This window comes from Gymnogyps californianus, chromosome 11 (assembly GCF_018139145.2).
Source record: "Gymnogyps californianus isolate 813 chromosome 11, ASM1813914v2, whole genome shotgun sequence".
NCBI classification, from domain to species: Eukaryota; Metazoa; Chordata; class Aves; order Accipitriformes; family Cathartidae; genus Gymnogyps; species Gymnogyps californianus.
The window spans coordinates 15890025-15910590 of NC_059481.1; the positions used below are offsets into that span (position 1 = coordinate 15890025).

At 57.0% G+C, this 20566-nt stretch overlaps 1 protein-coding gene across 6 annotated transcripts in view; it reads left to right on the forward strand.

The window, feature by feature from the left end:
• The first annotated feature begins 6033 nt into the window (after positions 1-6033).
• The window catches only part of NTRK3 (neurotrophic receptor tyrosine kinase 3), a 218210-nt gene continuing 203677 nt past the window's right edge, over positions 6034-20566 (forward strand). For all 6 annotated transcript variants that reach the window (XM_050903162.1, XM_050903159.1, XM_050903160.1 and 3 more), the window contains exon 1: positions 6034-6281. In XM_050903162.1, the coding sequence (XP_050759119.1) occupies positions 6034-6281 (248 nt within the window). The remainder of the gene's footprint in view (positions 6282-20566) is intronic.

The following is a 20566-nucleotide window of genomic DNA, read 5'->3' on the forward strand; positions in this document are numbered from 1 at the left end:
GGGGCCCGAGACGAGCGTTGTTACCTCTCTGATGAGGCGTGTGTCACGGCCACTATTCCTTTTGCACAATTTCCTCCCCAGCATCTCAGTGGCAGCCTGAGTTTCTGCGAACCACGCGGCGGTGCAGGAGGGATGCTGCCGCAGGTTCGGGTGCCTGGCCAGAGGAGAGGGACACTCAGATGGTGCACCGCAATGCAAGAAAACAGGGCTTGGCACAGACATAGCTCTTCCTTTTGTTCTTAAAAGCATGCTTGAAAATAAGCTGAAGGTTTGGGGGGTTCTTTTGGTTCATTTTGGTTATTTTTAAAATCTAAAGCAATTTTTCTTACACCAAGGTCCTACGTTGTGGGATATTCCAGGCTCTCTCTGACCCCCCCCCCACAGTCCCACATGCTTCACTTGCGCATTCAGAGACTGAATTAGGAACGTAGGATTTTTGAAAGCACAGGCTGGGTTTGGGGAAAAACAAGGGGGAACATGACAGAGACTTCCACTCCTTTGTCCTGGTAAGGGTTGTGTCTGTGACTGTGTGGCCTGACCGCTCACATCAGGAGTTTCCTGACTTGTGCCCACAACCGAGTGCCTCTGAGCATGTAAAACACCCTGAGAGACGTGCAGATGGCAGGGCATCAGAGGAACAATGCTGGGACTATAATTCCTGTTATCTGCCTGCAGCATGGCCATCTCAAGTGCCTCCTGGGACTCCTTTGCAGCCCCCTCCCCAGCTCCTCTCCCAGCAGCTGCCCTCAGGCTTTGCAGCCTCACCCTTGTTAGAGCTTCCCCACCCGGGACTCGGAATTAGTCCTCTTTCCTCTCGGTGAGAGATGGACCAGCTCTGCACAGGGCATCGCTGGCAGATCAAAGCGCTGGCTTGATTTCTTGATGGCAGCTATAATCTGCTCCACATTATTCTCCTTCCTATTCCTTGGGCTTTCCAAGACCTTCGTTTCAGTCTTTTTTTCTTTTTGACCATTGCAGACATCCTCCCTGGACCATCTCTTGGACATTACAGCCACGACCAGATCTTTTCCCTGGCTAGACACATTAAATCAGGAGCTGCCTAGGTGGGAGACTGGTTCAGGTCCTAGCAATGAATGCAAGCACAGCAATATTTGTTATCTTCATGACAGGGCTGTGTCTTTAGACCTCACTTGAATATGTTTTCTCCTGAATTTTTTGTTCCTGTTTATTTGAGCAAATGGTTCCTGGTTAGATGCTCTTCCCTACGCTTTCTTAACAGCCTCAGAGAGTTTATGAACAGGACATCTGCCGGAATGGCTTCATCCTGCCCTTGTCCCCACATGCCCTCAGCATGGGCAAGGACAACCCACGGCTGGAGTCTCCTACCGCCGGCTGCTCTCCAGCGACCTCCCCCAGCTGAGACCTTCACCTTTCATCACACGGCTGTTGCTGCCCAGATATGATTGCCCCACGTGCCTCCTCCTGCCCCTCTCCCTGCAGATTCCTGGGGCCAGGCTGACCCGTGTCCAGGATGCGACCTCCCCTGCTGCATGGGGGCTCCGCCTGCCAAGCACTTGGCTCTGCAGGGGCTGATATTTTCCTCCTGCAGCCCGTGCCAGTGATGCCGTGGGGGATGCTGTGCCCCCAAACCAGCCCTGACCCCCTCCCTGAAAGCTGGCAGCAGCTCCTGGGCATTTACCCTGCAAGCTGGACCCTCTCCAAAATTGCATTTCTTGGGGTCTCTCTGCAAAGGGGCGCGTGAACCTGCAGCCGAACTCCCAACGCAGGGGACGAAACCCTTCTCCCTGCCTCTCCTGTCAGAGCTCACACCCCATGCTGCTGCCTGGCATCGCTGCATGCTGCCAAACAGCAGCTCTGCCCACCCCGGGGCTGGCTGCGTTTCAGAGGTGTGCAAAGTGGTCCTGCTGTAGGCAGATTTGCAGATCCTTCTGGACGAGAGAGGGGCTAGAAAAATGTCAGCTCATCATTTTCAGCAAGCAGCGAGTGCTGTTCTGGTAATAGGGAGCGGGGCGGTGCATGCCTCAGCGTGGGCCTGCTGGATCGATACAGAGATCAGAGGCAGGAGTGGACGTCGGAGCCTATGATGACTGAGCAGATATTGGACCACGGATCTCTTTCTGGTCGTGCCCCAAAGGGCTGTGGTGTTTGCTGGCCCCGGGAGGCAAGCAGTGCATTGGGGAGCCTTTAGCTGGGAAGCAGGGTGGCAGAAGGAAAGATTGTCCCTGAGGGACGGCCAGCCCGAGAGTGCGATGCTAAAGGCAGCCGTATAGGTGGGAAGAACAGAAATGCAAACAAAACCGCTGCCTTCACCTCTGTCTGGGGCCAGGAGCTCCCCAGGTACCTCCCAGCCCTGCTCCTTCTTCTGAGCTGGGTGTTTTGGTAACAACTCATGTCCCCATGCAGATGGCAGCTGGGATGGGGGAGATGGGGACCTCTCTGCAGAGGAACTGGGGTTTAGTCTTGGCCAAGTGCATCCCATGGAATTTCTGGAGGCTCTCAAGGGCTGGAAGGAACCCAGCCCCTGAACCCCTGCGGGCCAGAGTTCTCGCAGGAGGCAGTGATTTCATCCTTCATGGAGATGCTTCTTGAAAGAGCAATTTGCCAGCATCCCTCAGAGCAATAACGGCAAGGCCTCTGCTTGAGATACTATCTCTGCGCTCTGACAGCCCCATCACTCATGCCCTGCTCCTGCCTCCCTCTTCCACAGGGACAGGAGTGAAAGATGGAGGCAGGGATGGAGGCAGAGATGGTGCGTTCCCACCACCGGCAGCTCCCAATACTCCCATCCCCTTTTGGGTCTGGGTGTGCAAGAGGTAGCGCTGCCCTCGCTGAGCATCATCTTCCGTCTGTCCGTGGACCGGTGAGGAGTGGTGGGTTCAAGCGCAGGAAGCAGGACCCGGGGCCGCCCAGCTCTGGTGCTGGGTGAAGGTTGGTGACCTGTCTGCTCTCTGTGGCAGGGACTTTGCTGTTGCTGCAGTCTCTTCTGCCAGCGAACTTGCCAATCCCCCCTGGCAGCCTGCGATGGGGAGGAGGAACAGCCCCCTGGTTTCTGTCTTTTCCTGCCTACCTTCTGCCTGCCCTCTGAGCACCCAGCTGGATGCACCCGCTCCTCCCATTGCCCCGCTTTGCCCGGCTACGTTTCCTCCGCGAGCGGCAGCTTTATCTACTAGTGGCAGACGAAGCCGTGGCTTGGCACAAAACCTCCTCATCAGCAGCTGAAGCGGGGCCCGCCTGGCACCGGGTGGCAGAGCGGGGTGTGCATGTCGTGGGGGCGGGTGGACTCCTGCGTCCCCCCCACCCGGGACAGCTGGCCTGAGACCTCCCTGCCTTTCTACATGTTCAACCTTGTCTTTGCAAGGAGAGTGCAAAGCACGTAGCTGCCTCGGGTTGCAAAGGAGGACCCAAAAGCCTCTCTGGGTGGGTTTGTGTTTCGTTAGCAGTTGTGCTCTGCTCCAGGCCAGGGCTTGACCCCACGTCCTGGGGGACAGAGGCACACAGGGCAGGCTGCCCCCCGGGTGGGCACGGAGGGTGCAGGGTGCTCATGCATGCCGTCCCGCACCAAGCAGTGCCACCCTGGCACCTCCAGGTGACAGTGGCTTCCCCCAGGTCCTGGTGCTGATCTGCCTGGAGGAGAGCCTTGCTGTGCTGCGGGACTGCAGTGGGTCCCCAAGGCAGGTGTGTGCCCCTTGAACGTGTCCCCACCCTGTGACCGGCCCTGCGGTGACACACCAGGGTAGGCTGATGGCCTCACACTGATTTCACACGCGATGGTGTGATTGATGTCAAGTGCCACTAGTAGGCTGTGACCATGCACCAGCTGCTTGGTGCCTTCCCAGCCCCCATCTCCGTACAGGTGCCTGAGGATGGAAGCTGCTTCTCATGGGGGTGGGGACCCACCAAGCCCCCCGCGCTCCTCTTCCTTGCAGTGCCCGGCACTTCAGTGACCTCTTTGGATCCAGCTGTTTCCCTTCAGTAATTTGCAAGCAGGTAGGGCTCAGGGAGAAACCAGCCCTCCCACCTCGCTATTTATTCACTAGACAAGTGCCCCTGCTTCCCCTGGGGAGCCCTGGCAGGAGGAGCTCTGATGAAGCTGCCTGGCACCCCAGAAGCCCTCACGGGAGCAGGACTGATGCCCGGGTATATGCAGCCCCTTGCACATCACTGCTGTTCCCAGGCCCTGCGATGCAGCTCTGCAGCAATGGGTGAGGAGTTACCCAAGCGTGAGCCCTGCTTGTTCCCTGCTGGGATGGGCTCCCTGCGAGTGTGGCTGTGGGGAGCCTGCTCCCCACCAAGGGGTGTGGGTGCAAGAATTGCAGTTGCAAATCCTCCCTGCAGCTGCTTCCCCCCCCCCTTTTTTTTTTTACCACCAAATCCTGTTGCCTTTTCTGGACTAGGATGATTCAGGGTACATAGAGCCTGGAGGTGTTGGTTCAGCCCGTGCAGAGATCCCTCTGTCTCTCCTCCCTGTGCAAAGCCCTGTGCCTGGCAGCAGCAGACTCTTGAAATATTTGGAGTCCTACACCTGTAATTCCTCCCCTCACCCGTGCTCCTGGCTGCAGCACCGTCCCTTTATCGCTGTGTCTCCGTGTGGAGGAGCAGAGCCACGAAACTATGGCGGGGGGGGGGGGCGGGGGGGAAGGCATGCAGAAAAGCACTGTAGAAAAGCAGAGCAAATTAAGCAGAGCTCTGATCTGCTTGGGTTTGTGCTTGCCAAAAATGCACCATGCATCTTAATTCGCTCTGCTGTTCAGCTCGCACTCACTGCTCTCCTGATGCCATTTCGGTGCTCTGAGCTCAGCCTTTTCAACACTTCAGTCTTCCTCTTTCAGGATTTTTTTTTTTTTTTTTTTTTTTTGCATGTCTGATTGCAGAATTTGCTGCAGGAGGGAAGGGGGAAGCCAGGGGAGGGAGGACGGGAGCCCCGACCCTGGGTGCTCCTGCCTGCACTTCCCGGCAGCCAGCTGAGTCCCCGTTGCATTTTGGAGGGGGGGGTGTGCGTGTGTGTCTTTTCTAGAAAGTCCTTCCTGGGTGCTCTCCAGTCGCTTTTTTTCCCACCCAGCCGTCTGATCTGCCTCTCGCTAGGATCCTCTAAAGAAGAAGGAAAAAAAAAAAATTAAATTGCTGTAATCCACACTGGCTTTTATTCTCTTCCAGTTCAGTTTAATCTTTCTTTCCTCTCCGCCCTTGTGTCCGGATTGAGGCCGGGGGGGGGGGGGGGGTGGAACCCACCCAACAACCAAGCGAAAGGCAGCATCGTCCTCCTCCAAAAGACGAAAAGAGCCTGAGAAAGCAGGAGCCGAGCCAGAGCCCCTCGGCTCTCCCCCCAGCACAAATTTAACCCCAGCTGCAACTTTTCCTCTGCTGGCGGGGCTGAGCTGGGGCTCCAGCAGTGCTGGGGTGGGTTTTTCCCCTCTCTCCTCCCCCCTCCCCTAGACTGATTTTAGCGGAGAGGGAGGGGGTGGGGAATCCTTTTTATTGCAGAGCCCGGCTCGCTTTGCAAGCCTTCCTCCTCCTCCTTCTCCTCCTCCTCCTCCTCCCCTGCTTTTTGTGCCCGCCGCAGCAGGGCTGGCCGGGCCGGGGGAGGGAAGCGATGGGAAGGGGAGGTCGCCCCCTCCTCTCCCTCTGTGTGTTTTTTTTGCAGGTGTGTCAATTTTAATTCTGCCCAGTAGGTGGGACTTGGTGACTTTCGCACCGTTTTTGTTATTTATTTATTTCCCCGGCTGCCTCCCCAGCCTCCCGTTGCAATCCTCCGGAGCGGCTGGCGGGGAGCGGCGGGCGGCGGGCGCAGGGCGGCCGGGCCAGCATGCATCCCCGCCCGCTGCCGCTGCCGCTACCGTAGCAGGAATTACAGCCTCTTCGAGCCAGCTGCCAGCATGATTTCATCTGCTGGAGGATTTTTGCATCTGATCGCTTGAGGTTTTGTTGTGTTTTTTGTTTTTTGTTTTTTTTTTTTCCTCCCTCTGTCTTTGTTTCCTTCCCCTTTTCCCCCCCTTCCCCTCCCTCCATCCCCCCTTTCCTCCTCCTCCTCTTTTTTAGAAGCAGCAATCGGAGATGGATGTCTCTCTTTGCCCTACCAAGTGCACTTTCTGGAGGGTATTTTTGCTCTGGAGCATTTGGGGAGACTATCTGCTTTCGGTGCTGGCTTGCCCTGCTAATTGTCTTTGCAGCAAGACAGACATCAATTGCAAGAAGCCGGATGATGGGAACCTCTTCCCTCTCTTGGAAGGGCAGGATTCAGGCAGCAGCAATGGCAACACGAGCATCAATATCACGGACATCTCAAGGAACATCACTTCCATGTAAGTGGGGGTCCCCTCGGGCTCTCCCGGGGCGCCGTCCCCTCCCGGCGGCAGGGTGCGGGCTGGGCTGCCGGTGCAGGGCTCAGGTGCCCTCGGCATTGCTGCGCTGCCTGGCAGAGCTCAGCCCGGCTTCCCGTGCAGAGGACGCAGATCCGGCTTTCCCCCTTACCCCCCCCCCCAAAAAAAAAAAAAAAAAGGCCCAGCAACAGTTTGGCAAAGGCTTAAGAGGAATAAAGTAAATGAGATCTGATTCCTTAGCAGGAGAGAGAGCAGCAGGCAAAGATGCTAAAGCTGCTGCTTCCTTTAACTGTTTGCTTCTGCAAGGGGAGGGGGGACGCCACAGCCACACACAGCCACATATTTACCCAAATAGGGCAAGAAAAGCAAGTTCTGAGCTGCTTGTTCTTTTTCGAGACTTTGGATCCGATTAGAATGTCTTTTTTTTTTTTCGTCCCCACAACAGAAAATGCTCCCTTCCCTGCCCTGGCTGAATGTGTCTGGGGATCTGCGGTTTCGCCTTTTTACGGGGAGGAAAAAAAAAAAAAAATAGGACAGTGAGATGTCCCTTAAGTAGCTTATTTAACTCGCATTGTTATAATTTTGCAACTCGCCGTGGTGCTGCAATAGGATTTGTGTGTTTTCGTCTCGGGGTGGTGGCGGTGGGGAGAAGCATCGGAGCAGGGAGATATTTTTAGTTGAGCACTTTGCGTTTGTTTGCATGCTTGTTTATCTGGAAAATCAACTTGAAGTTGCATTATCCTTGTTTGGAGAGGCAGTTAGCAAAGCCCATGCTAATCTCATCAGCGTGGAGTCGAGAAAGGAACATATTTCCTTCTCCCGAATCCATCATGCTGTGTGTGTGTGGGGAAGGAAAAAAAAAAAATCCTCATTGCTTCCAATCTCTGCTCTTTATTTTCCAGTACATTTTTGGGTGAGATGAACTCCGAGCCATTTCATTATTCTAATGCTAATTGAAATGTGAGCATTTAGGGAAATGTAGCCCCCAGAGCAAGTTGGCAGTGGGAGTTGAGCAGAGAAGAGGTGGAATCCTTTATTCTGGCAGTTAAATGCAGCAAGGTTTGAAATGAGTAATGGAGGGTTATTTATTTATTTTTTTCACCTCGATGGCACAGTTGCATGGAGGGAGCGGGCTTTGCTGGGTCTCTTCCTGAGGCTGGTTTATTTGGTCACAGTGCAATTGCAGCAGAGCCATGGAGTAATTGCAGTGCCTCTTTCGCAGCTCTGCTTGTCACCTTTGCTGGGTAAAGATGATGGGAGCCGCTTTCCCTGCTTGCTTACAGGTTCATGCAATGCCCAAGCAGGTTTTCAGCAGGTACCACCGACCCTGAACCCCCAGCCCTGCCTTCACCTTGCCAGCAAACCTCTGCAAACCCAGCAGGAATGGGGAAAGTAAACGGGGAAACTAATGCAACGCTCCCCTTCCAATTGCCCCATATTTATCCTGCGTCGTGGTGCTGGAGTGTTTTCTCTGTGATGCCGGAGGGACATGGGTGATGCTGGGGAAGCCAGAGAAACTCGTGTTTTTTTCCTGTGCTTGCTGTTTGTTGTGGTTTGGTTTTAACCCTTTGGTGGGTGGGGAGCAGCAGGAAAGGCTGCGAAGGGTTTGGAAGCCGCCAGCATGAGTGAGTGTGCGTTGTCAGATGCACACATACATCTGAACTGCTGTGAGAGGTAGTATTACGTGAGTCCTTTGTGCCCAGAAAATGTCTTTACTGCTTTGAAATTGAAAAATGCTGATAAGCAGTCTGTAAAAAGGAGAGGGGAGGGAAAAAAAAAAAAACGGACAATGCCAGAAACAGAGATGTTGGGTATTTTTTTGGAGAGGAGCTTCTCTTAAGTTGGGGAAGGAGGAGAAGGTGCCAGTTTTTGCTGGAATTTGTATGCATCTCTGCTCCACACTGAGCAAAGCATGTTCCCTCACCCCCTGCATCGCTGCCGGCTCCACGCCTCCCTCCTCGGGCTTGGGGCGGCTGAGGCACAGGACTGGGGTGAACCCTAAAATGCTGGGAGCGGCTGAGACTGAGTAGGAGAGAAAACTTTCCCCAGGGGTCTGTGCTTACTGGGAAGACAGCAGTGGTTTGTAGGGGATGCTTATGGGAGCAGAGGGATGGTTTGGGTGGTGGGGCCGCTTCATAGCAAAGGAATCCCTGCTGGGAGCCAGGATTGAACCCATGTTTGTGCTCTTGCATGGGAGGCATGAGGATGTCAGGCCTCTCCTTGCCAGCCCCCACATCACGGGTGTTGGGGCGAGGGGTGCATCGAAGCCCAGCCTGGTCATCGCTGAATCACTCCCAGCACGCGGGTCTGATTCAGCTGGGCACCGAACGGCGCTTCCCCCTGCTTGCCACGCTCACCGGGGGCTCGGCTTCGTTAGGCAGCTTGCCTCGTTTGTGGGCAGCGAGTGGGCAAAAGCACCTTCTCCTGCTAGGCTGGGGGGTGAATAGGGGAGGCTTAGCCCTGTCCCCGTGGCCGGGGAATGCAATGCTCCAGCTGGTCCTCCCTGCAGGCCCTGGGGAAGGTGGTGGTCGCTGCTCCATCCTGCTGCTGGTGAAAAGGCAGATGGGATGTGGGGTGGTGAAACCACTCTGGGGCCAAGCAGGGCCTTATTCACGTCTGAAAGATGAGCTCAGCTTTGCAATCAGAGCTTGGGTGGTGCTGACGAAAACCTGCCAGGGCCCATTCAGAGGGCTGGAGAAAGAAAGCAGTGTGAGCTGGCTTGGAGGGCTCGTCCATCTTACCCCCTTAAGCCAGGGCAGAGGCCCCACCCAAGCAGGTCCCCCCAGCATCGGGGGCCAAGCCATCGGGAACTTTGGGTTATTTCACATCTCAGCGGCTGAGGAGACCCCCAAGGCAAGGACGACAGAAGAAGGACAGGAGACATCCAGCCCGTAGCACTGCCCACGGAGGCTGGCAGGGCAGGCCAGCCCTGTGGGTGCCCCCAGTGTGGTACCCCATCATCGAGCCTCCTGTTGCACCCCTCAAATGAATGGCCTGTGCTCCGATTGCTGCTGCTTCTGGTTTCCCACCCATCCCCCTTTTGGTGAGAGCAGAGCAGCCGCAGTCAGGGCTGGGTGGCTCCTGCCCTGGCTGGGCTGGGGGGGACGGTGGCACACAACCTTTGTGCAAATCCAGGCAGTGCCAGGTTAATGGTGAAGCAGGAGAAGGGCAAGGAGGTTCCTGCCCTGAGATGGAGGAGGAGGAGATTGGGTTGGCTGATGGCCCTCTACCCTTTCCCAGCCTGCCCAGAAACGTATCCAATTTCGGATCACATCCATGGGGACATGGCTCTGCACACAGAAATCCCTGTGAGAGCTGCCAAGGGTCCTGTCTAGCCGTGGGGCCAGCTTGGACCCCGGCTGAGACGGCTCCAGTTTGGAGTCATGCTGCTGGACTTCCCCCTTCTGATTCAGAGAGAGGACGACCATCGGCCTGGGGTACGTTCATGCCATCGCTTTTCCTTGTGCAGCTGGGTGGCCTTTGCTGTGTCCCCAGCCAGGTGTGACTTGTGGAAATGCTCAAGCTTCCCCTAACCTAGCCTCACCCCTGCGCTGTGGGGCTCCATCCATTGCAAGACCTCCCTAAAAAGACCAGATGCACAGGGAGAACTTTGGTCCTGAGGGTCCTGCGGCACAAAACCCCTTCTGCCACTGTGTACCAAGCAGCCGGGGCATTTGCCACTCTGGGTCCCCATCCATGGCACTGTAGGGGTCTGGCTGGTGCACGGGGCGGCCGGGCTCGCCTGTGCTGCTGCATGTCGGGGTGATGGTGGGCGCAGCGTGCCAGGGGCAGGCCGGGGAGTTACTCTTCTGGCAGCGTGGGCAGTGTCTGCGTGTGCCGGCACGGCGCGTGGGGAAGGACGGACGGAGGAGTTTGCCATCTGGGCCTCCCTACTTCTCAGCTGTTGCTATGGCACTGCAGAGATGCTGCCAGGCAGGCGGCGATGGCCTGCGTGTGTCACCCCTGGGCTCCCTCGAGGTCGAGAGATGTCACCGGTATATAAAGCCTTGGTCCCTTACCCAGCCTCACCAGGAGAGAATGGGATTTCTTATGGTAAAATACCCTTGATGGGTGGATTTGCAGGGTTTATCTGTGCAGCTCGTAGCTGCCTTCAACAAGGTGAGATGAATTCAGAGCAACCCAAGAGGAGGTGGGTCCCTGCGGAGCACTGTGGGATGCAGGATTTTGGGGTCTCACTTACAGAGCCAAGGGGAAGCATCTTGCATGGACAAGAAGAGCAGCCCCATCCTTTCCTACTGGGCTGTCCCACCAGCCCACAGTAGGGTCCGCTCCATCCCATGGGCTTGGCCAGGGGTGGGAGAGCTGCGTCAGAGCCGGGCGCCGTGGGGGGTGAGCGGCAGCTGGGGGGTGAGCGGCAGCGCAGCCCCCACTCGCTGCGCGGGAGCTGAGAGCATGTGGCGTGGGGGAGAGCGAGGGGGTGCTCAGCGCGGCAGCACCCCTTCACTGCCAGTGCGGGGAGAGCCAAGGAACCGGTGATGCCCACGTGCACCCACATGTGGGAAGGAGGGAAGAAGGAAAGGGCAGGCATCTTCCTGGAAGGGCTGGGGGGAGCCGAACTTGCTTTGGTGGCCCAAGCAGCCGGGAAAGGGGCTTCTGTGATGCTCAAGTTGGTGATTGCTCTGCTTCACACAACAGGGCACAAACTTTCCCCTCTCTGTGAATCAGCTACAGCATGCCCAGTGTGTCTTGTGTGCTGCTGCTCTCCAGAGACGAAGGGCTCTGCATTCCCAAAGCCTCCCATCCCATTGTTCCTCCCATCTCCTGGTCCCAGAGGCTTTGGCTGCTGCAGAGACCATTCAAAAGGTCCCTAACTCAATCCAGCTTTGTTTTGCAGGGCTCTTGTTTATGCAGAGTGGCTGTCCTGAAGGATGTTAGGATAGGGGAGGCTGGTGCAGCACGAGTCTGTGAGGACAGAAGAAGATGCAGAGATGTTTGGGACAAGGAGGTGGGCTGAGACATGGTCTTGATGCTCTAGAGGTGCCTTAAGCTGGGGGCACTGGTCCTGACTGTCCCCATAGCATCCCCCTTGCATCAGGGGATTGGGTCCATGGTAGGTGCTGCACTGTGCACCAAAGCAGCTAAACTTGCACCAGGGGCACCCGGGGCTGGATGTGTCCCCTGGGCTGGCTGCTGGCTTCTTGCCCTGCTCTTACGGCCTTTCTCCCTGCTGACCGGTCCTGGAGGGAGGCAGTTCCCTGGCATGGGTGATGTCTGGGACCTCTAGTACTTTTGCAGCCCTCCAGGCTATGTGTGGGGGCAGAGCAGAAGGATCTGGGGTAGATGGGCTATAAAAGGTGGTTTTTGGAGGAGTCAGCTGTCAGGGCCAGGTCTCAGCTCAGCTCTCCCAGTAGTGGCCGAGCTAATGCTGAACAGAGGACATCAGGCACCCAAGGGTTACAGCCCTGCTTTGTCTGGGACACAGGATTCCTGCTGGGTTGAGTCACCTGCTTTTTCATACCAGAGTCTGCTGGTTTCTCTGCCCCCCTTGTGCCTGATCCCACTGGGGTTCCCAAGTGCTCCCCAGCCATGTCTGCATTGCCTGGCTCTGCCGATGGCCCACACCAGGTATTTCTCTGGGAAAGACAATTTTGGTGCCTACCAGGACTTTCCAGGTTTTTTCTGAGCTGAACATGGGGCCTGAGCTGCTGCCTGGACAGGAGGAGCTGGTGACCCGGATGGTTTAAGGGTGCATGTGACACATCCCCAGCCTTCATCTCCTGCAGGGTTTGGGGAGGTCTAAGTCAGCTCTGCCTGCCGGCTTGTCTCCCTGGGCTTGGAGAGGTGGGATGGGGATGCTTTGGGTCTTGGACAGGTGTTTCATGGTGGGAAGAAGCAGAGATGGAGGGGAAGAGACTGAGGAAGGACCTGCCTTGCTGCCTTTGGAGGCTCGGAGATGTGTTCCCTCTGGCTAGGGGCTTTTGTAGAGCTCGGTTAGGGAAAGCTCTCTGGGTCTGCTCTACCCCATCAGCTCACCCCTGTGGCGGTGACACCTTCACGTGCTTTGTCATGAGGCTGCTCGTGGTCTCCCAAAGGCCTGTGACCATCCGTGCATCCAGCAGTGCTGGGCTTTTTCAGTGAACCCCCCAAACAGGCCATGGGATATCCCATGGGATCACCCTCGGGGAGTCCTGCAGGTAGGTCATTCTCAGTGATGCTGCCCAGTGCTACCTTGGCACACTGGCTTGTTCTGCTCAATGCAGTGCCCATGCTAGGTGTTGCCCATGAGTTTATGGTTGGATTTGGTGCATCCCATTCAAGGGGGGCTGCAGTCAAGCGGGGAGTGAACCAACCCCTGAGCCTGCCAGGCTTCCAAAAGTGAGTGTTAATAATGCTTGTAACTCAGTGTATTATTTACCAGGCACTGTGCAATAGCAGTAATTTTGAGCTTTGGGTTTCCTGCAGCAGGGGTTTCAGCAGGTTGTGTAGGTGCTTTCTAAGCAGGTGTGTTTGACAGCAGCCTGTGGGCTCTGGTCTCCCCCAAATTCTCTTGCTCTCCCCTCTGCACCAAGGGGGGCACAGGAAAACGCCTGCTGAGGCGGTGCTGTGGGGCGAGTTTCTTGTTCAGAGGCTGCAGTTCGCGTATGGTGGTTGGATACCGCAGGCACTTTGTGCCCCACATGAAGAGATGGGGAACATCATCCCCGGTTGCCCCACGCGATGCTCCAGATCCCGGAGGACTGTGCATGGGGCACCAGGACCATAGCTGCACCGGGCTGTTCCCCCTGTTCATCTCCCAGCGTCGCAAGGCTGCTCCGGACAGAAGCTGCTTGTGCATGAGCAGCTCCGCGGATGTGCCATGGCCCCCAGCCCCAACCGAGCCTCTGCCCTGTGCCCCCCGGGGGCAGCCGGAGCCCCGGCTCAGCCCCGGCTCATCCTCTCCTCTCTTTCCCCCGTTTGAAGGTGGCTGTGCCGCTAGAGGGCAAGCGGCAGCGTGAGACAGCCCGGCTCCGGGCTGCGCTGGCACAGCCGGGGAGGGAGCCGCACGCCAGCCCCGGCCGCTGGCACCGGGGGCAGCGCCGGGTACGGGAGCGGCCGGGGGCTGCTGGGGCTGAGGGATCAAGTGGCCGCTTGCCTGCTGTCACGCTGATGGATGCTGCGTGGGAGAAGAGCCTTTGCTCTGGGGCGCCCGTGCTGCTGTACCCCTCTTGGGCTCCCGCCTGCTCCCTAGCTCGGCATCCCGGTCCCTGGGTGGGCACCCAGTCGTGTCAGAGGGTCCCCTGGGATCTGACTGGGTTGCTGGGTCATGGCTTTCTCCTCCGCGCTGCTGCGGGAGGATGCGGTCTGTGCACCCCCACGCACCGATAGCTCTTACACCAGTGCCGCAAGCAATATAGTCCCAGCCCATCTGTGAATTGAGGTGATTTGCGGCTTTTTGGAAGGTGTTGACCCAACCAGAGCAAAGCGGGCGCTGCGAGGAGGTGTTTCTGGGCTGTTTGAAGTGCTGGGCAAGAGGTGTCTGATCGGGGTGGTGTGCTGCTGTCTGCCACAGGCTTCTGGCTGTGCGTGATCTGCAAGGAAGCCCCTAACAGCTCTGCCTGTTTTACTGATGGGGAAACTGAGACACAGAGCAGTGGTGCAACTGGCCTGCAGGCAGCAGAGCTGGGGATGGAGACCCTTCAGCCCAGCACCAGCCAGGGTTCAAGGAGAGGCCAAGCATGGAGGAGGGAATAAACAAGGCTGTTATATTGGTCCTGTTGTATCTAGCAGCCATGAGAGATGTCCCCAGAGAAATCCTGGTGGTAGAGGCAAGAGGGCATGGGCTGAGAGCTGTCTCTGGAGGCCTCCAGGGTAGGTGCAATGCTCTTTGCTCCTCTGATTAGCCCTCTGCTGCAGGGGTTGGATGGAGGTTGGAGGGCTAAAGAGGCCACGTGTCCCTCCCCAAGGGGGGAAGGCTGAGAAGAGCGTGGTGTGAGATAGGGCAAGGGTGAGTGGTGGTAGGAAGCTGGCCTTGACCCTGTAGCATCCTCCGTGTGCAGCTCCTGGGGCGTCTCTCATCCTCCCTGGCAGCTGGGCCAAAGATGGGCTGGTTATTTCCCTGCTGGCTATTGCCATGCACTGCCAGCGTGGTGGAAGGGCTGTGACACCCAGTGGTCCCGCAACACAACAGCAAATGGGTCCCCAGCATCATGGCAGGGGTGACGTTTGGGTGGATGTGTGTTGGGGCACAGGTGATGGACATGGGTTAGAGCTGTGAATATTGCTCAGGGCCTGGGCTTCACTTCATTTGAAGAAAAGGAGATTAAAATCTCTCTGGACTCCCCTTGGAAGGCTGCACTGGAGTCAGTGCCCAGCTAGCAGGGCTCCTCCACCAGCCCTGCTGCATGTGCCCTGCTGCATGTGCCCTTGTGCATCTCCATCCTCCATGTACCACCCTGCTTCCAGACCCCGTGGGGCCGTGGGTCCTGCCCTGTCCCCTTCTGTGTGAGACCTGGCCCCTGCTTGCCTGGAAGAGTAGCACCAGGAAAATATGTGCCGTATTTTTAGCTTGTTTTCATGTGACATAGCAGTTGGGGAGTCGAAGGAGAAGCCAGAACTGTGTGTGCGGCCAGCTTCCCTCCAGCTGCCACCCAACACTCTGGTGTAGGAGATAATGGAGCCTGTTAGTGACCGTCCCCATCCTGTACCCTCCTCCAGCATGTGCCATCACCCCTACCTCTTCCCCTTCTCCCAGCTTCGGTCTACCTAAACAGAAAGGAAAACTGCTTATTTATTTAATTAAAGACAAAAGTCCCAGGAGTGGAGCAGAGAGGTCAGGAAGGATTCCCAAGAGAGTGTGATGGTGTGATAGCACAGATGGGTGGCTTGGGGTGCTTCTCCTTGACCTCGGTGCCTGTTGCAGTGACAACTAAATGGCCTTGGGATCCCAGAGGTCCAGGGAAGGGTGCAGGGAGATGTGCAGCCCATGCAGCCCCTTCCTTGCAGCCCTCCTACGGCTCTGTGCTGGCCTCAGTTGTGCCAGGGAGGGCACAGGGCACTGGTGCCCTTGCTGGCTGCCACATGCTGTCCCTGGGGGACTGAGAAGTGGGTAGGAGCAGATGTGAGCATGGTGAAGTCCCCATCCTCCTGGGTTGTGCAAGGCTGCCCCTTAACTAGCTCTCCCTGAGCTGTCCCCAGGCAGTTCCCACTAGGAAATGTTAATGTGGAAATGCTCAAACAGATGCTGGGAATCTGAGTGCTGCCGAGGACCCTGCATGCTCAGGGTTTTGCAAGGATAAATGAGGAACATGAGTGCTCAGCTGAGCCGCAGCGATGCCAGGCTGTAACTCTTGACCCTGCCGGGACATGAAGCCACATGGGGGAGAGCCTGGGTGCCTCCAGCTGCTGACCTTCCTTCTGGTCCTGGAGCAGCTCTCGCCTCATCCCCCATCCCATGGTCTCCATGGAAATGCTGTGCAGTGACCTGGGCTGGGAACCCAGGAGTCCTGGCTCTCCGGTCTGTGATCCATCTGTGCATATGCTCCCTTGGGCTACCTGCCCTTGTCCTGGACCACAGCCCTCCTCCTGCCTGCTTCTAACCCAGGCAGGCAAGACCAGCTTGGGCATCCCTCGTGTCCATCCCAGTACAGATGGGATTGCCTCTGGGGAGCTCTGTGACTTGTGTGGCTGGAAAGATCTCTCTTGTCCCCCGAACTTCTTGCCTCCAGGGTGTGGCTGGCAGCTCCTGGGGCAATGATGTGGGGCCTGGTTCTGGCTGTCTCCTGCCTTGCCTGTGCTCTCCAAGCCAAAATATATGCCAGGAAAAGCGAGCTGAAAGCCATCGAGTCACTTGGTGGCTGCTGCTGAGCAGCATGGGGAGCAAGCAAAGTTCAGTGGGACACGGGATCAAGGATGCTGTGTATTCCTGGCTCCCCAGCCTGCGGAGAGCATACTTGTCCTCCTGGGGCTCTCCTCGTGCCAGTTCAGAGAAGCTGAGTGTTACTGGGGACTGTTTCCTAGTTTGAGCCTCACATGGGCTCTGGACATATCTGTACCGCCAGCAGTCCCATGGGCTGTCCCAGGCTCTGCAGTGGGGAGGGCAGTGTAGCACAGAGCTGGGTCAGCGTCCGGGCAGCAGCCTGGTGCTCCCTTGGCAAATGCTGTGCCCCTCACTTCAGGCTGGGGCAGATGCTGGAGGGTGTCCTCGGGAGTATCAGAGCAAAACCCGAGCTCAGGGAGTGCATGCAGGTCTCTGATGCAGTGCAGGGCTGCTGGCTGGGCAGGGAGGGAGCCTGCACGACAGGGAGCTCTGTGGGGCCTGGCACTTGGTGGGTTAACAGCAAGGTGCATGGTACAGCTGGAGCGGATTCCGGAGAGGCAGAGCCTAATGCAGCTGAAGAGGTATCAGGTGGGAGAGCTGAGGTGTGGGCATTGGGGGATGTTAGGGTTTGTGGGTGAGGAAGGCAGGCAGGCAGGCAGTTGCAGTGCTCCTTGCAAGACGCTGCAGTAGCGGTTTTGAGAAGAGGAGCTGAAGCTGGGATGCTCTCAGGTATGAAGCTGCGTGGGTTGCCTGCCCTGGCTCCGGGCAGCGGGGCAGCCAGGAGGGATGTGGGTGCCTGTAGCTGGTTGCTGGAGCAGCCCTGGCTTCCTGCTCGGTGGTGGGCTGCGATGATGTGTGTTGGTGCCTGTCTTTGAGTCCCCCCCCAGCACTTTGTGGATTTGTCCTCTGGCCCTTGGGAGCACAAGCCCTTGGCTCCTCGGTTGCAGCTGAGATCCCATCTTGGGGCTAAGAGGCACTGCTTTGGGCAACTCGGCCTGAAAATCCTCCTATCTGTGCCTTGCCCTGCCTGTGCTCTCCTCCAGGTCTTAATGGTTGAGGTCCCTGATGTCCCCAGCCTGAGCTGTGCCTGGCGTTGCTTTGTGTTGCAGATAAGCTCTCCCTTCCAGGAGGGATGGCGGTGGGATCCTCAGGCTTTGCCCCAGGCTTGTCCGCAGCCCCAGGCAGGCTGCCCAGCACCCAGTGTGCTCTGGGCTGCCCTGGCCCCAGGGGAAGGATCCCTGCCTTCCAAAAGGCATGGGTAACATAAATTTATTTATTCAGAGACTTAATTAGCATCTTTAAATATTAAATAGTAAACAAACTGCGTCTAGCAGGATCAACATTTACAAACAGGGATTTTTTTTTTTTTTTCTCCCCTCTCTGGGATGTGCACTTGTTTTTTAAGTGTTTGGGGAGGAGCGGCTGTGTGTGGGCTCTGGTTGATGGGTGAGGGACCGACCCATGGCGCTGCTGGTGAAGGAGGGGGAGAGGATGGGGTGAAGGGGCATGAACAGACAGCAGGGCTGGGAAAAAGGAGGCAGAGAAGCAGGGATGTGTGCTCAGAGCATGGGTGTTGGGGAATTGCAGAGCCAAGTGCTGGATTCAGGTAATTCTCTGAGGATGTGCCATCCCCCTCCTGCCCAGGCAGGTGGAAGGGGACAGGCAGGAGATGGAGGTTCCTGCCATGGTACAGCTAATTGCAATTAAAAGGTGGTGGTCCCTGCAAGGGGAGGTGGTTTGCAACTGATCTGCCTCCTATTATCTCTGCAAATGGAGGCCTGCCTGGTAGCGGATTACACTGGGGGTTATTTATTGGCAAAGCACTGTACAGTTTTAATTTTTCCTTTTTGCTTATTCAGGCTTTAGCTCCAGAGGAAAATAGCCTGGGGTGGCTTTGAAATGGATTCTCTCTGCCCCATTAACTTATTCAGTGAGTTTAATGGGCCTTTTTTTCTCTGAGCCTTGAAGCCATCATTAAAAGGCAGAGATTTATAAAAGCAAAGATACTCCTGAGCTTTAGTCAAACTTTGGGGTAGAGGGGTGGGGGCAATGGTGTTGTCACTGCCTGTGGTTCGGGTGAAGATGTACAGGTTTTTGCTCAGGGATGTCATGAGTGTTGGATGCTGCTATTGTGCCTCTCTGGAAGTTTTACACGGAGAAGAGAACCAGGTTGCTTGGGACGCTGCCCTGGTGCTGCCCATGTTTCTCTGCTGGGGAGATGCCCCTGAGGAGCTGTGGGATCAGCCGGGCTGTGCTGGGACCGAGTCCTTGCCTGCGAACGAAGGGGCATTATCTGGGATCTTATGCGTTGGGATATTGCCCGCTGTGACTCGTAACCTGTCTGCGCTGCAACACTGCTGTCTCTGCAGGCTGAAAGAGAGAAACTTCTTCTCTTGCTTTGTGTAGGCTGCTCACAAATTTATTTTCATCTCATTTATGCCATGCCAGGGCTGGGCAGTGCTTGATGCTTTCATGGGTGTCTGCGATCAATGCTTGGAGCCCTTCCTCTCCCTCCCTCTGCTCGTGGCACCTGGTCCTATTGCACCCCTGTGCTGAGCAACCCAACACTGCGAGAAATTGGGTGTCCCCTGCAGGGATTACACTTGTTAAGCATGCGGTCTCCTGGTATTTGTTGCAAAATAGGGTATCTGGGGAGCGTCTGGAGAACGAAACTGAGATGAAAAGTCTGAGTAAATTCCCTCTTTCTTGGGCTCTTCTAGGACTAACCTCTCCACCTTTTGTGTTGCAAACCAGACCTGGTGTCTTTTTGGGGAGTAAATGTAGGAGCATGTAAGACGTGGGTTGGCACGTCATCTAGGGGCACCCTCCTGCTGGCATGGTTGCATTTTTGGTCCCCCAGCCATGATGCGTTGCAAACATCACTTCTGCCTTGGCAGCCCTCGGCTTGTACCACCGATGGGGAGCAGTGGCAGGGAAGGGCTGGGGGGAGCAGGCTTTCCTGGCTCACTCCAGAACATTAAGTCAAGCTGGTCCTGGCACCTCCTGGGGTTGCAGAGGCCGGCGTAGTGCCTGTCACGCTTCCCTGAGTGCCCTGCACAGCGCAGTGTGTTCCGATGGGATGATGTCGCAATGTGGTGGGGTGGCAACCAGAGTCTCGGTGTTGGGACAACTTTTCCTATATATTTCTTTTCTTACTCCATGCAACCCTTGAGGTTGACCCCCGGCAGCGTGAGCAGGCCAGGAGTAACCCATGTGTCTCTGTGCCCATCCTGGCACCTGCCAGCTCAGGGATGCTGCTAGTATGAGCCTGGGCTGGGAGGTTTGTGACAGCTGGAGGCCCAAATGTGCTGCCACCCCTCGTGTTTGCACCATGCGCTCGAGGTGTGCATCCCCTGCCAGCCCTGCTGCAGTTCAGGAGTGGGAGGAAGATGCGGTGGGAGAGCGAAAGGACCTGCTTGCCCAAACCAGTGTGCTCAGGGTTGCACGTGTGGGGCTGACCCCAGACCCTGGCTCCTGCTGGGTGCCAGAAGCAGCTGGAAAACGGGACCAGAGACTGGGTGACGTGTGCGTCTGTGCTGGTGGCCCCGGGGCTGGCTCGCCTGCCCTGCCACGGGACAGAGGGACAGCAGACCGTGACCCCTGCCTGCCTGTCGCCAGCCTGGCAGCCCCGTCCTGGTGGCGGTGAGGAGCCTTGGCAGTGGGACAAAGGCTGCCTCATTGCCAGGAGATGGGCTGGATCAGACCCTGGCAGGGAGGGGCTGTGGGGCTTGCCAGGAGGAAGGGCCTCCAGCTCCAGGAGGAGATGTCTGAGGGTTTGCTATTTGTCGCCTCCCTGGAGGGACTGACCACCGAGCCTGGCCTTGGCACGCTGCTTCGGGGCGGTGGCAGGACAGGGACATGCTGAAATGACCCTGAGGGTGCCCTGGCCAAGCAGAAACCAGCTGCAGCGTGCAGCCACGCTGGGATGGCGAGGGTCCCCGATGCTGGCCTGTCTGTGACCTCCAGAGCAAGGGGAAGGCTCATTGCAAATCCATCTGCTCCTGCGCCCCTCCCTGGGTCACAGCGGTCAGGGGAAGGAGACACTCATTTCCTAATAAACACCCATAAAAAGTACTTCTCCCCTACCCCTGTAAATCCTTGCCTCCTTGGTGCTACCTGCTGTGTAAATTGCTGCTGACCCTGTAAATCACCCTCTGCTTTGCTCTACCTCCCCTGGAACCGGCCCTTCCCTGTAAATCCTCTGTCCCCATCAGTTTTCTGCTGCCAACCCCCTTGCTCTGCCTGCGCTGTAAATCCTGAGCCCCGGTGAGGCTGGGGGGGATGTAGGGAGGGAGGGTGCAGTGATGGGGTGATGGAGGGCAGCTGCCCCAGGATGGGTTAATCCCTCCCGACAGCTCCCCCGGGACTCACTCGGCAGTGGGAGCTGGTGGAGGACGTTCTGCCTGGCTGCCTGCAGGGAAGGTCATCCTTGTGCTGGAAGCAGGACAGGGCTGGGCTGTCATTTTCAGTCCCTGGGCTGCAGCCAGCTGAGTGCAAACTGGAGGGTGTT